Source organism: Tachypleus tridentatus, chromosome 12 (assembly GCF_004210375.1).
Source record: "Tachypleus tridentatus isolate NWPU-2018 chromosome 12, ASM421037v1, whole genome shotgun sequence".
NCBI classification, from domain to species: Eukaryota; Metazoa; Arthropoda; class Merostomata; order Xiphosura; family Limulidae; genus Tachypleus; species Tachypleus tridentatus.
Window position 1 is genome coordinate 120,456,959 of NC_134836.1, and position 20,351 is coordinate 120,477,309.

Here is a 20,351-nt window from a genome sequence, read left to right on the forward strand (position 1 = left end):
ACTCAAAGTGTTACTTCTCACAAAATTTGAAGCATATTTATCTCTCTCTCAAACCTTTACACTTCTCATGTGAATTAAAACTCTCTTCTATTCCTACAATTCTACTCTTAACTTAAACTCAAGCCTAAACAGTGGTCTACCTGACTACTAAAAAAATTGTTTGTTGAATTATGCACAAAGCTATATGAGCTGTCTGTGCTGGCTGTCCCTAATTTAGCAGTGTAAGCTTACAAGAGGGAAGGCAACTAGTCATCATCACCCACAGCCAATTCTTTGGCTATTCTTTTAACAATGAATAACGGTACTGACCATTACATTATGATGCTCATACAGTTAAAAGGTTGAGCATGTTTGGTGTGGCAGGGATTTGAACTAATGACCCTCAGATTGCGAGTCGGGATGACTACCACTAAAAGAATAAGTACTGTGCTGTGAAGAATTATACCTTTTTTCATTCCTAAATAATTCTGCAGTATAATTTAAATTAGTTCTTAAATTAACCTATCTTTGCTATTTTCCATTAAACTGTCATTGCTGAGATGAACATTCTTGCTTTATACTAATCCAAAACACCACAACAACAACATCTATTGCAAAACTTTGAAGACAAAACATACAAATATGGATTTTAAAAATTCTGAGACAACCAATTACAGAAATGTTTGTTGCTATTGTTTTGGTGTTTTCATTATCAAAGTTCGATTACCACACGATACACATCTTAACACCTCTAGTATGAACATCACATACTCTTAACAGTTAAGATACATAAAAATAATTATTGTATAAAAACTTCCAGTACAGACCACCACCCTCCCAAACTGTATTGTTGTTTTAGTCCTCACCGTTTGGCTGGATCTTTCTGGAGACAATCTGCAATCATTTTCCTGATGGACTTTCCATAATTTTTATACTGATCTTTCTCCTCGGTACCGGAATCAATTGTTGGAGGATCATTCTGAAGTGTAAGCATAAGCACCTGCAAAGTACCCGTGAACATGAAGACAGCGTACAAGTGTAGGGCAAAAAATTAGCAATGTGTCTTGCACACAATTGTTGTAAGAAATAATAAACCAAGTGTCTTCCATACAGCTATGTGGTAGAGAAATAAAACCAAGCCACTTAGTTACTATCATTTTATTAAACTACTATTTACATTATACCAAATAGTCTTAGCTAATAATCCATGTTTTAGTAATATACAAGTTTTCTAATTCCACAACGAATATAATACAAAATTTTGAATTTCTCCTGGTGGAACACATTTTCTCTACATATCTTGTCTTCTCTATTTTTTCCACCACTCCTTGAAAGAGTAAGAAATTAAACGTAAATTACTCACTATAGAATTGCTATTGTTCAGACATGTCATAATTTTTTATAGCCTTCAATTCTGTTTAGTTACAGAGCTATCAACAGAAAATCAGACTCATTCTCTTTCAGGAATTGTTCACAGTGTTCTCTTATATTTAATAATACATTACATAACCAACAGAAAATCAAGGTTTTCATAAGTCAAATGACGTATTGCATAACACTGTGTTTTGAATAGATAATAGTCAATTTCACTGAGAGAACAAGCAAATTCCAATGATAAACTGCTTGTTTTGAATTTTGTGCAAAGCAACATGAGGCTATCTTCACTAGGTGTTCCGAATTTAGTAATGTAAGACTAGAGGGGAGGCAGCTAGTCATCACCACCCACCACCAACTCTTGGGTTATACTTTTACCAATGAATAGTGGGATTGACTGTCATGATACAACCTCCCATGGTCAAAAGGACATATATGTTTGGTGTGACGGTGATTCAAACCCACAACATTCAGATTGTGAGTCAAATGCCCTAACCAACTGGCCATGCAGGGCCAAATTGAACAACTAGCTTGGATGAATTTGCAACAGCTCTTGCCACGTAGTTAGAAAGCCAGAAAAATGGTATACATTTTACATTATTATTGTACGTTCTTTGGTGCATTATTTAATTAATTAAAACGTATTTAGTACATTCCTATGATTAGTATAAAAAATTAGGGTTAACTTTCATCACATGCAAGTAAAAAGAATATTAAGTATTTTATTTCTTGTTTTTCATGTTTATTATTTATTTATTATTATAAATATAACTAAGGTGTAAAAATAGGGATGTTTTTGGGTTGGTTAAGATTAGATTAGGTAAAATAATTAATTATAATATCATAAAAATATTTCACATGGGGGGGCACACAAGCAGCATGCGAGCAATGTTGTTCAACAGCGCAAGGTGAAAAGCAGATGCAAGTAATTTACAACTAATAATGTTGCAAACAGAAGTTAGACATGGTTCAAATGGCAATAAAACAATAAAGATTAATTAGAAATAGATGTATACTGTTATGACCTTAAAGTTACTTAGGATAAACGTACATAGTTTCATGTTACAATCAGAAGTCATTCTAGAAAAAGTAACATTTTTTTTGGTGATAACAAGGTTGGTCAAATTGACCATTCCTGTACTGAATTAAGGTAGAGGAAATAACAAAATAAGAAGTTTCACTGAAAAAAAACGTTTGAAATGTAATTAGGAGGTTGTAGGGATTACATAAAGGAAACTTGAGATTTTTGAACCAAGGAAAATACCATATTTCCTGGGTTTGAAGATGCACCCCCATTTTGATTAGTTAATTTTTGAAAAAAAAAAAAAAGATAAACATAGGAATAAGGTTGCAGCACTTCCATCAATCTTACCAAAATGTTTCATGGATTGTTTAGTGTCTTACAGTACGTAAATCCTCTTGACCACTTCTCATGTTTTGTGAGCAATATGCTTATATTCACTTTTGAAAGTGTACACTTTATATATTACCACTGAAATATCTGTATTATTATCAGTAATAACATTATTCTAAGCCTGAGGAACTGTGAAAAGTGCCACACTACAGCACCATATGTAGAGTGACCTGTTCTTGTTTATTTATTTGTTATTTAGCATCAAGTAAGTGATACATTTCATTCTGGACCATATAGAGGGACTTGAATTATGTCTAGTATCAAAACACTTCCTCTTGGCTTAGATTTAGGTCAATGAGCAATGTAATCTCTAGTCTGGAAGAAGCAGAGTAAATATTTGAGACTTATTTTGAGGACAAAATAGTGTCTTCAACGCCGAGAAGTATGCTATTTTTAATTTTAACATAAAAGTTACTTTACACGTGGATTATTGAAAACAAATATTCAATATATTCATGAACACTTATTTATTTTATTAGAAATACTTTACTAAAATATAATTTTTGATGAATGTGAAAGATTAACTTTTTACAAAGACTGCCAAATTTTTTTTGTAAAGATGTATACATTGAATTGAAAGTTAAAGATATTAAATGAATAAATACTTTAAATGAATACAAAGAGGTCATGGGTCAGTCAAACTGACTGAGCTCATGTTATAAGATATTTTATGGATCATATGAGCCATCAGGCTAAACATACTGAATAAAATACACATATCTCATGAATATCTTAATAATGAAACATACAAGTTGTGAGAGAAATAAGCTGTCATTGAACTTTTCTTTGACTATTATGAGAAAATAATTGATGACTGTTGTTGTCACATCAATATAACGGAACTAACAACACCCATGCACATATAACTCAATAATATTAGTCCATGTTAGGCTTGATATTTAATTTGAAATTACCACAAAGGAACCAAAATACTGGATGCCATATCAATGATAAAATAAAAAAATTCTAAATCCTGCTTAGGAAAAGAAGTTAGTATGTCTTATAGCTTGCATAAGGAAATAGATTAAAATTTATCAATAAATCAGATCTCGCTGTTCAAATTCGTTCTGAACTCTGGGTGTAAAAGACAAACAACAATTAACCAATCCATGTAATATTTCTTTACTTTTAATATATTGACAACTTCTAAATACTTTAGGACAAATACAAGAATATATAAAACCCAATCATTATTTGACTGTGCTTAAAATTAAGTAAACATTTACAGGAAGCCTAGCAATATACACACACATACACTAATATACTTATTAACTTCAATTTCTTAAAATAGCAGTTAACATTTAATGGTTTATTTATCTTTTAGAAAATTTCAACATTGCATTAAGGAAATGCAGCTACATTTATTCACCATGACAAATAAAACATAGATAACAAATATGATTTGTGTTTGAGTGTTTTCTTATAGTAAAGCCACATCGGGCTATCTGCTGAGCCAACCAAGGGGAATCGAACCCCTGATTATAGCGTTGTAAATCCATAGACTTACCGTTGTACCAGCAAGGGGCTAACTATGATTCAACAGATACACTGAAACAGCAAGAAATGAACTCACCTTCATGGGTGGGTACTTATGGTAAGGTGCTGTTCCTGTAACCAGTTCAATGATTCAACAGATACACTGAAACAGCAAGAAATGAACTCACCTTCATGGGTGGGTACTTATGGTAAGGTGCTGTTCCTGTAACCAGTTCAATGGCTGTAATTCCAAAACTCCAGATGTCTGCTTTGAAGTCATAGCCTGTTACCTGAGATAATATTAAAAGATTCAGATATATTTACATTTCCTTAAATGGTCAGTGTGGATATTTTAAAGAAACATTAATGTTCCCAAGATTGTTGACTTCAGGTTACATTCCCTACTTTTATAAACTCTTACTACACACAAGAACAGAAGTGAAATTAATCCAGCAGTATCTTCGAAACGTGAAAAACGATTAAACGTGCAAGTACTGATGAATTTGAATTAACCAAACTGATAGCACATAACTTTTATGGAACAAACTAAAATGGTTTTCAACTTTAAAACACTTTGAAACTTAACTTTAATTTTTGTACGTTAAACCTAGAACTTGCAGAATCAATAAACAGAGTACTTTACAGTGTATTTAAAAATTATAGTAACCAAGTTGTACCACATACAAACTGAGCAACAGTTTCATATATACTGTGTAGTTAATGAGTACTGTAGTGTTTATCAACCTTTTATGCTGCAGGACCCCCTTCAGTAAACATGAGCATTCATGGCCCCTGAGGTAGAGTGAGTTAAGTATTAAGAAAAATTACCATTATTTCTACAACACACTGTTACCAAGGAGATTTAAAGAAAAGACATTAATCTGTCATTAAATGAAAAACACAAGACATTTGAACATTGAGGTCACAAGAAAGTGAGATTTAAAAATCACTTGCTTTATATTAAAATTATAGAGATAGAAATAGCTTACTAAATCTAAGAGATAGTCACGTTTGGTCTTACATGTAGTTTTAAAATTTTTTTAACATACAAGATTTCAAAGATCTAAGCCTAAATCTATTTTAATAAATGCTAAATGCAAAAATAATCACAAGATTTTTAGAGCAAAACATTCTCAAAGTGACACTGTAAAATCATTCACACATACATCAACAAGTGCTGTATCTGTAAAAGTATACAGTCTTTACAATAATTCTGAGTATACTATGTTTATCTTCTTCAAATTTGGCAAGCTTTAAGTAGACATTACAAGTCTGTTGAACAATAACAAAAAGACATTTGACAATAAAATAGATTTAGTAAATATGCATTTTGGATTTGAGAAGCCATTACTGAGTTAGTCCTAGTGAAAGACAACTTTCATCTCCATTTCCAGTTTCTTGAAAGTCTACCTTTACAAAATTACTAAAAACCACAGAAATATAACATCCAAGGAAACTAAAAGCACTTCTAGAGTTTGTATTATTTTTTTCTTACTGAGATAAGTATTAAGGTTTAACATCACCTTTCTTCCTTTCCATGTAATAATCACATTTTGAGAGATTATAAATGTTTCCAAAATTACAAGGACATTCTGTTATAACTCAAAACATTTAGAATATTAAAAAACAGTCAGAACAAAACATTGTAATATTTCCCCTTCTACTTTACAACGTCCAACTTCATTACCTGTTCCATTACTTCTGGAGCCATCCAACAAGGTGTACCAACAAACGTGTGTCGAGCTTTCTGACGAGAAAGGTCACCACCAGTGGCCAACCACGAACTAACACCAAAATCTGGAAGTTGAGGCAGCGTTTGAAACAAGGAATTTACATTTTTCTGCAAAAAGGTTGATAATTTCTGAGCTAATATTGAAAGTGTGTTTAGTAGAAATAAATCGTTAGTGATTTATATCATGTACAGGTAGGAAACATACATTCTAAATAGCTCTAATCAGTTGCTTTAATTTATGTCTCAAATCAGCTGTAGAAACCAGAAATTTTGTTTTCCCTCTAGAAGTTGACCGAAAATTAATACACCTGATTTGTAAGTAATAATATGATACACATATAAATAACTTTTGAAGTGAGGAAAAGTACAAAAAAATGTGGAAATATTTCACTTATTATGAGAATGGTTTCACTAGTAAGGCTTCAGTAATTAGCCACTGAAAATGCACAGTAAGATGGATGCCTGTTGTTTAGCTCAAGTTAGTTACATTGTTCACTTGCAAATAGATTATTTATTACACATCAGCAAATACTAAGTTTATCACTCACCTGTAATGATAATTCCATGTAATTTTCAAAATGACACGAACCACACACATGCAAGACATTCTCAGTTGTTTTATTGCAGGTTGATAAACTTACGAGACTCTATATTACTTATTCACAATAATATACTGACAAGACTTTAGTTCATTAGTATTAAACTAATGACACATTTGAGTTTTTATTTTCAAACACACTTTTTCTTTTCACACTACTGTTAAGAAATGTTTTTACATAATTGTTTACCAACTTTTACGTTTTCTCTCATTTTGTAAAAATCACTGACTGTATGATAATTTGATGTACTGTCAATAAAACAAGTATTACCAATTTGAAAGATTTCTTGTCTAAATGATCAAATAAAAAAATGATTAGTTAAATCATCATCTTAACTTACCAGCTATTTGAACAGTTCCATCTTTGCCTAACAATATATTTCCAGCTTTTATGTCCCTAGAAGAATGAATAACATTATAACACTTCAAACAAACACTTCATATTTCACTGTTTTATGTTCTTGTTTATGAAAGTCTCAGCTATAAGCTGTTAAAAGAATCTTGTAACAGACATAGATATGGTTACATAACCCAGTTAACCCTCAAGTTGTTAGAAGTTTGTGAACCAGTTGATAAACTACTTTATTTTCCAAGATATCTCAGAAGTTTGTGTTCTTGCCCTGGGTGAAACTTAAAATGTTATTCTGTAAGCACAGTAATTCAGTTAAAGCTTACTTATCATAGGGTACACTAACTGTTAAATACCATCAGTTAAAGCTTACTTATCATAGGGTACACTAACTGTTAAATACCATCAGTTAAAGCTTACTTATCATAGGGTACACTAACTGTTAAATACCATCAGTTAAAGCTTACTTATCATAGGGTACACTAACTGTTAAATACCATCAGTTAAAGCTTACTTATCATAGGGTACACTAACTGTTAAATACCATCAGTTAAAGCTTACTTATCATAGGGTACACTAACTGTTAAATACCATCAGTTAAAGCTTACTTATCATAGGGTACACTAACTGTTAAATACCATCAGTTAAAGCTTACTTATCATAGGGTACACTAACTGTTAAATACCATCAGTTAAAGCTTACTTATCATAGGGTACACTAACTGTTAAATACCATCAGTTAAAGCTTACTTATCATAGGGTACACTAACTGTTAAATACCATCAGTTAAAGCTTACTTATCATAGGGTACACTAACTGTTAAATACCATCAGTTAAAGCTTACTTATCATAGGGTACACTAACTGTTAAATACCATCAGTTAAAGCTTACTTATCATAGGGTACACTAACTGTTAAATACCATCAGTTAAAGCTTACTTATCATAGGGTACACTAACTGTTAAATACCATCAGTTAAAGCTTACTTATCATAGGGTAACAGTTAAAAATACCATCAGTTAAAGCTTACTTATCATAGGGTACACTAACTGTTAAATACCATCAGTTAAAGCTTACTTATCATAGGGTACAACTAAATACCATCAGTTAAAGCTACCATCACTAACTGTTAAATACCATCAGCTTACTTATCATAGGGTACACTAACTGTTAAATACCATCAGTTAAAGCTTACTTATCATAGGGTACACTAACTGTTAAATACCATCAGTTAAAGCTTACTTATCATAGGGTACACTAACTGTTAAATACCAATGTTCCTTTAAATGTTGAAATGTCCTCTAATCTGTATCACTTTAAAACATTAGCAAACAAACACGTGAGTTACACTCTTATTTTGGAAATAGACAAACGTTTTACAGATTCTTGTAAGTGTAACATATGCTGCAGAACTTTAACCCTTATGCGAGGTGTCATAAAATATATGAATATCACCATAAAGAATGACGTCATACTAATGATTGCTTTTAACCCTAACACCACAGGTATCCTTTACTGTGTATGATTCAAGGTCATAATAATGACTGCTCTTTAACCCTAACACCTCAGGAATCCTGTACTGTGTATGATTCAAGGTCATACTAATGACTGCTCTTTAACCCTACCACCACAGGTATCCTGTACTGTGTATGATTCAAGGTCATACTAATGATTGCTCTTTAACCCTAACACCACAGGTATCCTGTACTGTGTATGATTCAAGGTCATACTAATGACTGCTCTTTAACCCTAACACCACAGGAATCCTGTACTGTGTATGATTCAAGGTCATACTAATGATTGCTCTTTAACCCTAACACCACAGGAATCCTGTACTGTGTATGATTCAAGGTCATACTAATAATTGCTCTTTAACCCTAACACCACAGGTATCCTGTACTGTATATGATTCAAGGTCATAATAATGACTGCTCTTTAACCCTAACACCACAGGAATCCTGTACTGTGTATGATTCAAGGTCATACTAATGATTGCTCTTTAACCCTAACACCACAGGAATCCTGTACTGTGTATGATTCAAGGTCATACTAATGATTGCTCTTTAACCCTAACACCACAGGTATCCTCTACTGTGTATGATTCAAGGTCATACTAATGACTGCTCTTTAACCCTAACACCTCAGGAATCCTGTACTGTGTATGATTCAAGGTCATACTAATGACTGCTCTTTAACCCTACCACCACAGGTATCCTGTACTGTGTATGATTCAAGGTCATACTAATGATTGCTCTTTAACCCTAACACCACAGGTATCCTGTACTGTGTATGATTCAAGGTCATACTAATGACTGCTCTTTAACCCTAACACCACAGGAATCCTGTACTGTGTATGATTCAAGGTCATACTAATGATTGCTCTTTAACCCTAACACCACAGGAATCCTGTACTGTGTATGATTCAAGGTCATAATAATGACTGCTCTTTAACCCTAACACCACAGGTATCCTCTACTGTGTATGATTCAAGGTCATACTAATGATTGCTCTTTAACCCTAACACCACAGGTATCCTGTACTGTATATGATTCAAGGTCATAATAATGACTGCTCTTTAACCCTAACACCACAAGTATCCTGTACTGTGTATGATTCAAGGCCATACTAATGATTGCTCTTTAACCCTAACACCACAAGTATCCTGTACTGTGTATGATTCAAGGCCATACTAATGATTGCTCTTTAACCCTAACACCTCAGGAATCCTGTACTGTGTATGATTCAAGGTCATAATAATGACTGCTCTTTAACCCTAACACCACAGGTATCCTGTACTGTGTATGATTCAAGGTCATAATAATGACTGCTCTTTAACCCTAACACCTCAGGAATCCTGTACTGTATAGCATATTAGTTAATAATCCACATTGTAATAATAAATTTTAAGTTCTTAATTCTACAAGGTATGATTTTAAAAAATCTTGAATTTCCCTAGTGTGATGCACAACACATTTAAAAATCCTGAATTTCCCCTAGTGTGATGCACAACACATTTAAAATCCTGAATTTCCCCTAGTGTGATGCACAACACATTTAAAAATCTTGAATTTCCCCTAGTGTGATGCACAACACATTTAAAAATCCTAAATTTCCCCTAGTGTGATGCACAACACAACACATTAGAAAATCCTGAATTTCCCTAGTGTGATGCACAACACATTAAAAAATCCTGAATTTCCCTTGTGTGATGCACAACACATTAAAAAATCCTGAATTTTCCCTAGTGTGATACACAACACATTAAAAAATCCTGAATTTCCCCTAGTGTGATGCACAACACATTTAAAAAATCATGAATTTCCCCCAGTGTGACACACAACATATTTTCTCTTATAATGTCATCATCCCTATTTTATCCACCACCCCTTGAAAAAATACAAAATAAAACAAATTATTCTATAAAATCATCTTTGCTTAGACCAACCATATTCATTATAGCCTTCAACTTTGGTTACAGAGCTGTCAATGGAAAATAAAACCTCTCTTACCACACCTATATGTGACATCTTATCTTTCATAATTTATTAATAGCTCTCTCTTACATTTAATACATTATGTATTACCTACAACCAATGGAAATTCAAAGTTTTCATTTATCAAATGATGTACTGTAAAACATTAATGTAAAACATGTTCTGAATGATTGTCAGTTTCACTCAGAGTACAAAGATCATTCCTATGAGAAAGATAACAACTAGCTTGGATGAATTTGTTACAGAGTTAGAAATCCAGAAACGTTTTGAGAGGTATGGAGTATGTCTATTTCTTGTGTGTTATCAGTATATATTGTTCAGTGCATTATTTAATTAAATAAAAAATATTAATTACAACACTATGATTAGTATAAAGAATATGGATTAAGTCTCTTCAACAACAGATTAGGTCATATTTTATTTCTTGTTTTCCATGTTTATTATTATCATAAAAGTAACTGAAATGTAAAATGATTTTTTTTTTTGGGGGGGTATTTAAGATTAGATTAGGTAAAATAAATGATAATAATGTAATAAAAATGTTTCATGAGGCAACATGAATTGTTGTTGAAATATTCTGTCCCTTACATAACATTATTTAAAACCCACCTGTGAATCTGACCATTGTTGTTGAAATATTCTGTCCCTTACAGAACATTATTTAAAACCCACCTGTGAATCTGACCATTGTTGTGGAAATATTCTGTCCCTTACAGAACATTATTTAAAACCCACCTGTGAATCTGACCATTGTTGTGGAAATACTCCAACCCTTTTAGAACCTCCTTTAAAACAGTGGCTATGGTGCATTCATCAAATACTCCGTGTTTGCAGTCTTCAGTCTTCACCTTATGTTTGATAATATCCAAAAGTGATCCTGAGAAAGAATCATAGCACTTAAACATTATAAATGATGGACAGTTTGGCTTCTACATAAAGAACTAGAAGTTGGAGGTTTGTAATTAGAGCTTAGTTACTTTACTGCTGTGCCCACATTAAAAACAACCACACTAGATCATTAATTAAAAATGCCAGAATTACACTTATATATAATAAACGTAATAACAATATGCTGGCATGATTATTAGGCTTCCATTACAGATTAAAAACATCAGGATAAAAACTACCCCATTGTATTTTCTTTGTGTTCCTTTGCTCTTGCACCAAAATGTTGCCCTGTCTCCCCAGTGTAGATCTCTTTGGAGAAATCATACGAAACTAAAGAAAACTCAAACCTCTAACATTACAGAACACACTTTTGTAACAAGGCCTACAATCAAAGAACTCACTGATAATACAAACAAGTTATAGAAAACCTGGAAGTTGAAGTACACTTTCAATATACACAATCTTAAGCCTTTGTCTAGAGAAATATTTAGGCTTAACAGTCTATGGTTACCACTATTCAACACATGAACAAACATTCACACAACTCCTACTCAAACTAAAACCAGAACCATCATGAGAGTAAATACCACCACAGATAAATACATATACACAAATTTAGTATTTGAATTAATTATTCTGATAAATCAAAATTACAATTTAATCAACTGTCCTAGTAATAATAAACTAATTGAATTTAAGGGTTCCAGGTTATCACCACTAGAATAACATTCCAAAATTGTTATTACATCAATTTTTATCAAGCAAAAGGCGACATAATGGGCTACAGGTGCTCTGCCCAATTTTACCTTTATATTTTCTAACCTCAGTTTGTTCACTGTTGGTGATTTGAGGGTCTGAGGTTTAATTCTCAATGCCAAACTTAACTGGCTCTGTCTTTGTTATGGTAAAGCTACAAAGATTATCTGCCACTAATTTTGAACTGCTGACTAAAGAGAAAGCAACTGGTTGGCAGCATCTAATGCCTACTACCCCTCACTCCTTCTGATCTACTAAGAGAGAATCCAACTAGCTGACAGCACCCACAAACTTTTTTTTTTATTTATTCTTTTAAGCTTCTGATTAAATGGAAAGCAACTGTTTGCACTACTCAGCATCTTTCTTTTTTGAACTACTGACCAGAGACAAGACAACTGGTTGGCAGGATCTACTGCCATTGTTTATTTTCCAGTTGCACACAACATGATTTGACGAACACAGCTCTACTGATTAATCACTTAACAAATATCAAAACTGCACGGTTCTATTTGTATATCTTAGCTTCAATTTTTATAGATACTTTAAGTAGCATTTCAAAGTGTATCAGACAGAAAAGTTTTATAGTTGTAATCCATCACATTTCCTACACCTTAGTTTCAGGAATAATTACTTTCAACAGGATGTCACTTCCACTGAGTATTTAATAAATTAAAAACAAGTCCAAGTTTGTTTGTTTTTACATTAGCGATATAAAAAAATATACACATCTGTAAAAACATTAAACAATGATGGTGGTGAACATTAATAGTTAAGCTAATTTAAACAGCTAGAAGTCTCGTAAACACAGAGTGAAAAACAAGAGATACACTCAGTTCAGCCCATGTCTTTGCTGGTGATCACATCTGGATCTTGAAAAATATATACTTTGTCTCTTTGTCATTTATTATCAATGAACACGTTTCTTAATGAGGAATAAGATTATACACACGTCCACAAAGTTCCATCAGAACCCAATCATTTTTGACTGAACAATAGAGCAAGAATAGCATGGAAAAGTGGTTTTCATATTAATAGATACAGATTTTTTTCATTTCTCATGTTGTGACTTTGACTCTCTGAAAACTAATCACTTCTAAGTTTGGTCATAACTGAAATGTATACAAACTTATATCAAAATCTACTGAGCCACTTAAGAAATCTTACTGACAAACACATAGGTGTGAAAACATAACCACTGCCCACCATGAGTGGTGGAGGTAATGAAATACATGATACATACCACCAGCTAAAAGTTTTATCACCAGCCAGAGTTCTTCCTTCACAACGAAAGAGGTGTGGTAGCTAACCACATTTTCATGGTGACATGCACTCATAGCTTGTATTTCTTTCTGGAACCAGATCAAACATTTGTATATCAATATTTCAGTTATTATGTACGTTCTCATATAACATTCTAAGACCAGAACAAACATTTGTATATCAATATTTCAGTTATTATGTACGTTCTCATATAACATTCTAAGACCAGAACAAACATTTGTGTATCACCAGTTAAAATATTACAATATATGCATATTACATTGTGAAAACAGAACAAACATTTGTGTATCGCTATTTAAAATATTACTATGCACTCATATAACATTGTGAAAACAGAACAAACATTTGTGTATCACCATTTAAAATATTACTATGTACTCATATAACATTGTGAAAACAGAACAAACATTTGTGTATCGCTATTTAAAATATTACTATGTACTCATATAACATCGTGAAAACAGAACAAACATTTGTGTATCACTATTTAAAATATTACTATGTACTCATATAACATTGTGAAAACAGAACAAACATTTGTGTATCACTATTTAAAATATTACTATGTACTCATATAACATTATAAAATCAGAACAAACATTTGTGTATCACTATTTAAAATATTACTATGCACTCATATAACATTATAAAATCAGAACAAACATTTGTGTATCACCATTTAAAATATTACTATGTACTCATATAACATTGTGAAAACAGAACAAACATTTGTGTATCGCTATTTAAAATATTACTATGCACTCATATAACATTGTGAAACAAGAACAAACATTTGTGTATCACCATTTAAAATATTACTATGTACTCATATAACATTGTGAAAACAAAACAAACATATGTGTATCGCTATTTAAAATATTACTATGTACTCATATAACATCGTGAAAACAGAACAAACATTTGTGTATCACTATTTAAAATATTACTATGTACTCATATAACATTGTGAAAACAGAACAAACATTTGTGTATCGCTATTTAAAATATTACTATGCACTCATATAACATTGTGAAACAAGAACAAACATTTGTGTATCACCATTTAAAATATTACTATGTACTCATATAACATTGTGAAAACAGAACAAACATTTGTGTATCGCTATTTAAAATATTACTATGCACTCATATAACATTGTGAAACAAGAACAAACATTTGTGTATCACCATTTAAAATATTACTATGTACTCATATAACATTGTGAAAACAAAACAAACATATGTGTATCGCTATTTAAAATATTACTATGTGCTCATATAACATCATTGAAAACAGAACAAACATTTGTGTATCACTATTTAAAATATTACTATGTACTCATATAACATTGTGAAAACAGAACAAACATTTGTGTATCACTATTTAAAATATTACTATGTACTCATATAACATTGTGAAAACAGAACAAACATTTGTGTATCGCTATTTAAAATATTACTATGCACTCATATAACATTGTGAAACAAGAACAAACATTTGTGTATCACCATTTAAAATATTACTATGTACTCATATAACATTGTGAAAACAAAACAAACATATGTGTATCGCTATTTAAAATATTACTATGTACTCATATAACATCGTGAAAACAGAACAAACATTTGTGTATCACTATTTAAAATATTACTATGTACTCATATAACATTGTGAAAACAGAACAAACATTTGTGTATCGCTATTTAAAATATTACTATGTACTCATATAACATCGTGAAAACAGAACAAACATTTGTGTATCACTATTTAAAATATTACTATGTACTCATATAACATTGTGAAAACAGAACAAACATTTGTGTATCACTATTTAAAATATTACTATGTACTCATATAACATTGTGAAAACAGAACAAACATTTGTGTATCACTATTTAAAATATTACTATGTACTCATATAACATTGTGAAACAAGAACAAACATTTGTGTATCACCATTTAAATTAATCTGTATGGGGTCAATCCAATGAACTTTTTGTTAAGAATAAAAGCTAATGTTCATCTGAGAATTAAAAGTATTTCTGCTTATTGTTCAGTTTTTTCATAACCTCTGAAATTACCAAAATAACATCTACAGTTTTGTTTAGTAACCCTAGATCTTGTATCTGGTATTTGTTCTCCTCTACCGTGAACGGCTGCTCAACGAGCAAAGTGTAGGGTAAAATAAATAGCTGATAACTCTGATGTCAAACACCATATTGGATGACACTGCAAAATGTCTCGACATGGCAGACACAAATAACTAATACAGTTACATTCACTCGAGGGAAAGCTATCAACTAAAGTTACATTTTCTCATGGATTTGTTTTTTTTTATTTAAATCAATACAATATGTTCACTTTTATTGGTCATAACTGAAACAAAACAGATGGACAATGCCTTCCTGATCGGGAAAGTCAACCAAAACTAAAAAATACGAAATTCCTCATGCAAAGTTAAATTCCACAGGAATACAAGTGCGTAACATTTTGATCCCTACGTGAACTTTGATCTCAATCAATGGACATAACAATAAAATATTATCCATTTAGTCATATAACTTCATCATAAATGAACAATCTAATTATCAGAAACAAACAAGTGAAACATCAGTTATCAGACCTGATAACAAGCAATGTATATTAAAAGAAACTATCCAGCTCATCATAAGGTGTTTTGTATTTACAACAAAGCTACTAATGTTATTTATTGCTGTTCCTAATTCTGAAGTACCTACCTAAAGGAATACAGACAGCAGCAACCTACAACCCACCATTCATGATAAGGGACTGACTGTTACTCTTACATTGCACCAACAGCTTAAGAAATAGACTGTGGCATCTCACAAATCCGAGCCATCTCCGTAGCTCCAAAATCCAGTGCTCTGCCACAGGGCTAACCAGCACCTTCATTATCAAGTCCAAGAAGACATCATGATAATGGTTTGAAACATGTATTTTCCACACTTGAATAATAATATACACTGTAGAGTATTATATCAAATTAAAATACAATTTCATCCCTGGGTTTCTAACCAGTTATAAAATAATTCCTTCAAGCAGCAATAATGTAACTTTTCAAAAGTTAATACAAAGTTTTGATTCATAATCTCAACACATTTTAAAATGTAGAAAACAATATTCTGAAAACTCAGCAGATTCATTTCCATTGCATCAAGTCTGTATTTTACATTAGTTTAGGTGGCACTGCATCTTTTGTACGTAAATATTAGGTTGTCCAGAAATAAATGTTGTTTTTTAACCGTGAAGTTTGGAATAGTATAAACCAGTGTTGTAAAACATGCTTTAATCAAAGTAAGCACCATTTGCTTCAACACACTTCTGCTGATGTGTAAAGATGCTGCAGAAATCAGTTTCTATGGTCAATGAACTCCCTGAAAGCTTTTTCTGCAGCTGCCTGGTTTTGAAAGTGTTCCTTGTTCAAAAAGTTGTCAAAGTGCTTAAAAAAAATGAAAATTTGTAAGGGAAAGGTCTGGTGAATAAGGTGGGTGAGGCAGAACCTCGATTCCCTATTCATACAATTTTGGGCGTCAGCTTAAGAGATCTCATCATGCCAATTTTTTTTATCTTTAGTCATCTCATGTGGAACCCACTTATCCAACTTTTTCATCTTTCCAATCACACTCAGGTGGTTGTCAATGCTCGATTTGCTTGTGCCTGGCTTTTCTGCAAGCTCACGTACTGTTGTGCTAGGGTCTGTGTCAACTGCTTCCCTTAATGTGTTTTAATCTAAGGATGGCTTCCTTCCATGACCTTCATAGTCTTCAAGACTTTCACCTCCATGTTGAAACCTTTGGAACCAATGCTGAACTGTATGTTCAGATCCAGGGCTGCATGCCTGGTTCATGTTCCACGTAGTTTCGGTAGCTTTTCTTCCAAGTTTGAAGACATAGAGGAAAATCGGACAAAGGTCGTTCACTTCCATACAACTTTGGGGATTGTAAAACTTACTCTGAGTAGAGATGAAACAGCAGACAATTAAGACATCTTGTAAGTAATAAACATTGGAATACACCAACCAAGGGTATGTTACTCAATATTCAGCTTCTAAATGACATCATGAGAATTCCAACATTTATTTCTGGACAACCTAATAACACTACAAGGTTTCAATAAGTTCTTGTCCAAGTACAAAAGAATTTTGAACTTTTTAAACAGCATCTTAAATAAGTTTTAGTACACCAAAATGTACAATGGTATTTTTGTTTAAATACTTAAGATAATGTATTAACATCAAACAAATTGAGAAATATAGCATGTACTATCCAACCAAATCACAAAGTCCTATAAGTTTTTCTGTGGGATAACTAGTTTAGCAGTAAGCCTGTTATAACTAATAGTGGTTAACCCTCTTGCTACATACAGGTCAAATGTGACTGACAGTGACTAATAATGTTCCACAGAAGAAAGTTTATCTATATCTACCTTACAGAGTGGTGTTTTCACAATCACTAACTGATTACCGACCTTCACTAATTACCCAGCTCTAAGAGTGATTAAATGAGACACCTACTACCAGTTCATCCATACTTGTGTTCCATTTCTCAAGGTTAATCCGCTTTATGGCACATTCTTCATTACGAGGTTTACAGAAAGCTTTGTGGACAATTGCTGTTGCCCCCACACCTTTTAAAGGAAGTACAAAATAAAGTAGGTTACCAACAATAACTGACTTCCAGAAGAATAAACAAGGTATGGACAAAAATGTATATACAGTAACCAATATACAAACAGTGTCTAATGAACATCAGTAATTGTGTAGCACAAAATGTGGTATCCACCTTTACAGTTACTATTCTTCAAAACATAAGAATTATCTTAAAATCCACAAAATAAAAAACTGAAAACTACATTTAAAAACGTTACCCACACGCACATAAACTTGTAAGATACCATTACGTAAGTTGAGCATTAACATATGTTTAACTGGATTGACTTAAAATGCTATGTATGTTTACTGACAGAATCAGCTTTATTTACATTTATCTGGTCTGTTACTGTGGCTTGGGAATAAAGAATTTTTAAAAAGGTAAAGTTTATTTCCAATATCATAGAAGTCAGATTTGAATTTCCCTTTGAGATGTTCACAACCAACAAATTGACACTGGAGTTAACTGCATATGATATTATAATAACTGTAACTCTGTATTTCTAGAAGTGCTTACGTACTGATTAAGATATGTTGAACTAGTAAATAAAAATACATATCTAAGTATTCTTCAATAGATTGTTTAGGCAGAGTATTCATGATGAAACTTTGTAGAATGGACGGCAACTGTTTGTTGTGTAGACACAAGTGTAGACGACGACGTCTTCAGGACAAAAGGAGGAAGACTTTCAAAATGCCATCCTCTACACTTGTGTCTATACAACAGACAGTTGCCGTCCATTCTACAAAGTTTTAACATATCTAAGCATTTTTACACTTATGGATAATTAACAGATGTAATAATTAGTTTGCCAAAAATTAAAACTCGTAAAATAATTTTGTTGCCATGCATAAACACACACACAAACAGAAAGAAAGAAGGGGTAAACATTTAATGAGGTCTAGAAAACTAAATGTTTACAACATCAGTTACATGGACACTTCAAATGTCCTACTGTGATGAGTTCCCATCTTTCAATCTTTAGGCATCCACCTTCTGCTTATAGCTAAAGTTCCATAATGTATATTTTAATCAAATTTCATAGGTTAGTCCTACTGAGGATGAGGGAGAACCCTGCTGATTTTAAAACTAAAAAATCAAAGTATCCATTAAGAAATCAAAACCACATATTTCATAAATAGAATAAAAAAAAAGAAACAAAACAAAGCTAATGGTCAGCTATTCTACTAATGCCTACTATTTAATTATAGATTATGAATATTAAGGGTAATATTTAAACATATTTAGAACAAGATGCAAACTTGTTAACTGGCTAAAATTATCTTTCTCAAACTTATAAACGCATGAAATGGTTTGTCCAAAAATGAGGGGAGACCCCTTAGACTGAATTCACTTAAATATTTTAAATAAATATACAATGAATGCTTGAATTTTAAGTGGTTAAGAAATGACCTCAATGGTCAGTGGCTTTTGGTCACCTTGATCATTCTCACAGTCTAAGAACCTGCACTGGTTACTCTCATTGGTGATAATTTATTTTACATTGGGTACAACATTCAATTTACATTTATTCAAATATTTTGTTAAGCTATATTAGAAATGTCTTGGATCAATATCTTCTTATATTACATGTATGACTTCTAGCCCCAAAGCCTTCAGTTATTTTAAATATCATACACACAAAGTGAAACTGAAATCACATATACATTAGATGCAAGTAAAGATACGAGAATACAACAGATTAACTTTGTTATATTCTTTTAGAACCTTAACAAATATTTATAATTTACAGTTTGATATATCTGAAAAACTTAGTTCTTATGCAAGTTACTTAAACAAAATAAAAACAATATCAGCTCCATGTATTCACATCACTTCTTCCTTTCAATAATGGTTTTCAGGTTGTCACAATAGTGGCAGTCATGCATCCCAGTTTTACAAATTAACCCACAATTGTTTCTTCAGCACCAGTTTCAAAATGGTGATAATGTTTTACTGACTGATCCAAAACATTTTGTATTTTGGAATTCAACTTGCAAAAAAACTGCCATTGTAACATCAACAATACAAGTTTATTCATACATATGGTAAAACCTTGTGGATTCTAGTCCTTACTACAATACACCACTGATCCATACCTATAACTTCCACTAACTGGTAGGCATCTTCTTCAATTGGCCAAGTAGAGCTACTTGACACAGATACCTCTGCCATCTTCCTTTCAAGATACTTCAGTGAAAACCTTCTTCCTGGTTCCAGAAGGCTAGTGGCACTGATTCTTCTATAGGTTCCTGGGGACCCAGGAATAACCTCGCACCTTTTGGGAGGTTCTGTCGATACTCTGTTAAATAAATGATTTGAGAAAAAAGAAATAAGATAC

General features: G+C 32.2%; 1 protein-coding gene across 2 annotated transcripts in view; it reads right to left on the reverse strand.

Moving 5' to 3' along the window:
- The window catches only part of LOC143234520 (serine/threonine-protein kinase OSR1-like), a 55,140-nt gene that overhangs the window by 15,052 nt on the left and 19,737 nt on the right, over positions 1–20,351 (reverse strand). For both annotated transcript variants that reach the window (XM_076471930.1, XM_076471931.1), the window contains exons 2-9: positions 20,110–20,312; positions 17,875–17,987; positions 13,299–13,407; positions 11,150–11,291; positions 6,915–6,970; positions 5,931–6,040; positions 4,432–4,533; positions 846–979 (exon numbers count right to left, since the gene is read on the reverse strand). In XM_076471930.1, the coding sequence (XP_076328045.1) occupies positions 846–979; positions 4,432–4,533; positions 5,931–6,040; positions 6,915–6,970; positions 11,150–11,291; positions 13,299–13,407; positions 17,875–17,987; positions 20,110–20,312 (969 nt within the window). The remainder of the gene's footprint in view (positions 1–845; positions 980–4,431; positions 4,534–5,930; positions 6,041–6,914; positions 6,971–11,149; positions 11,292–13,298; positions 13,408–17,874; positions 17,988–20,109; positions 20,313–20,351) is intronic.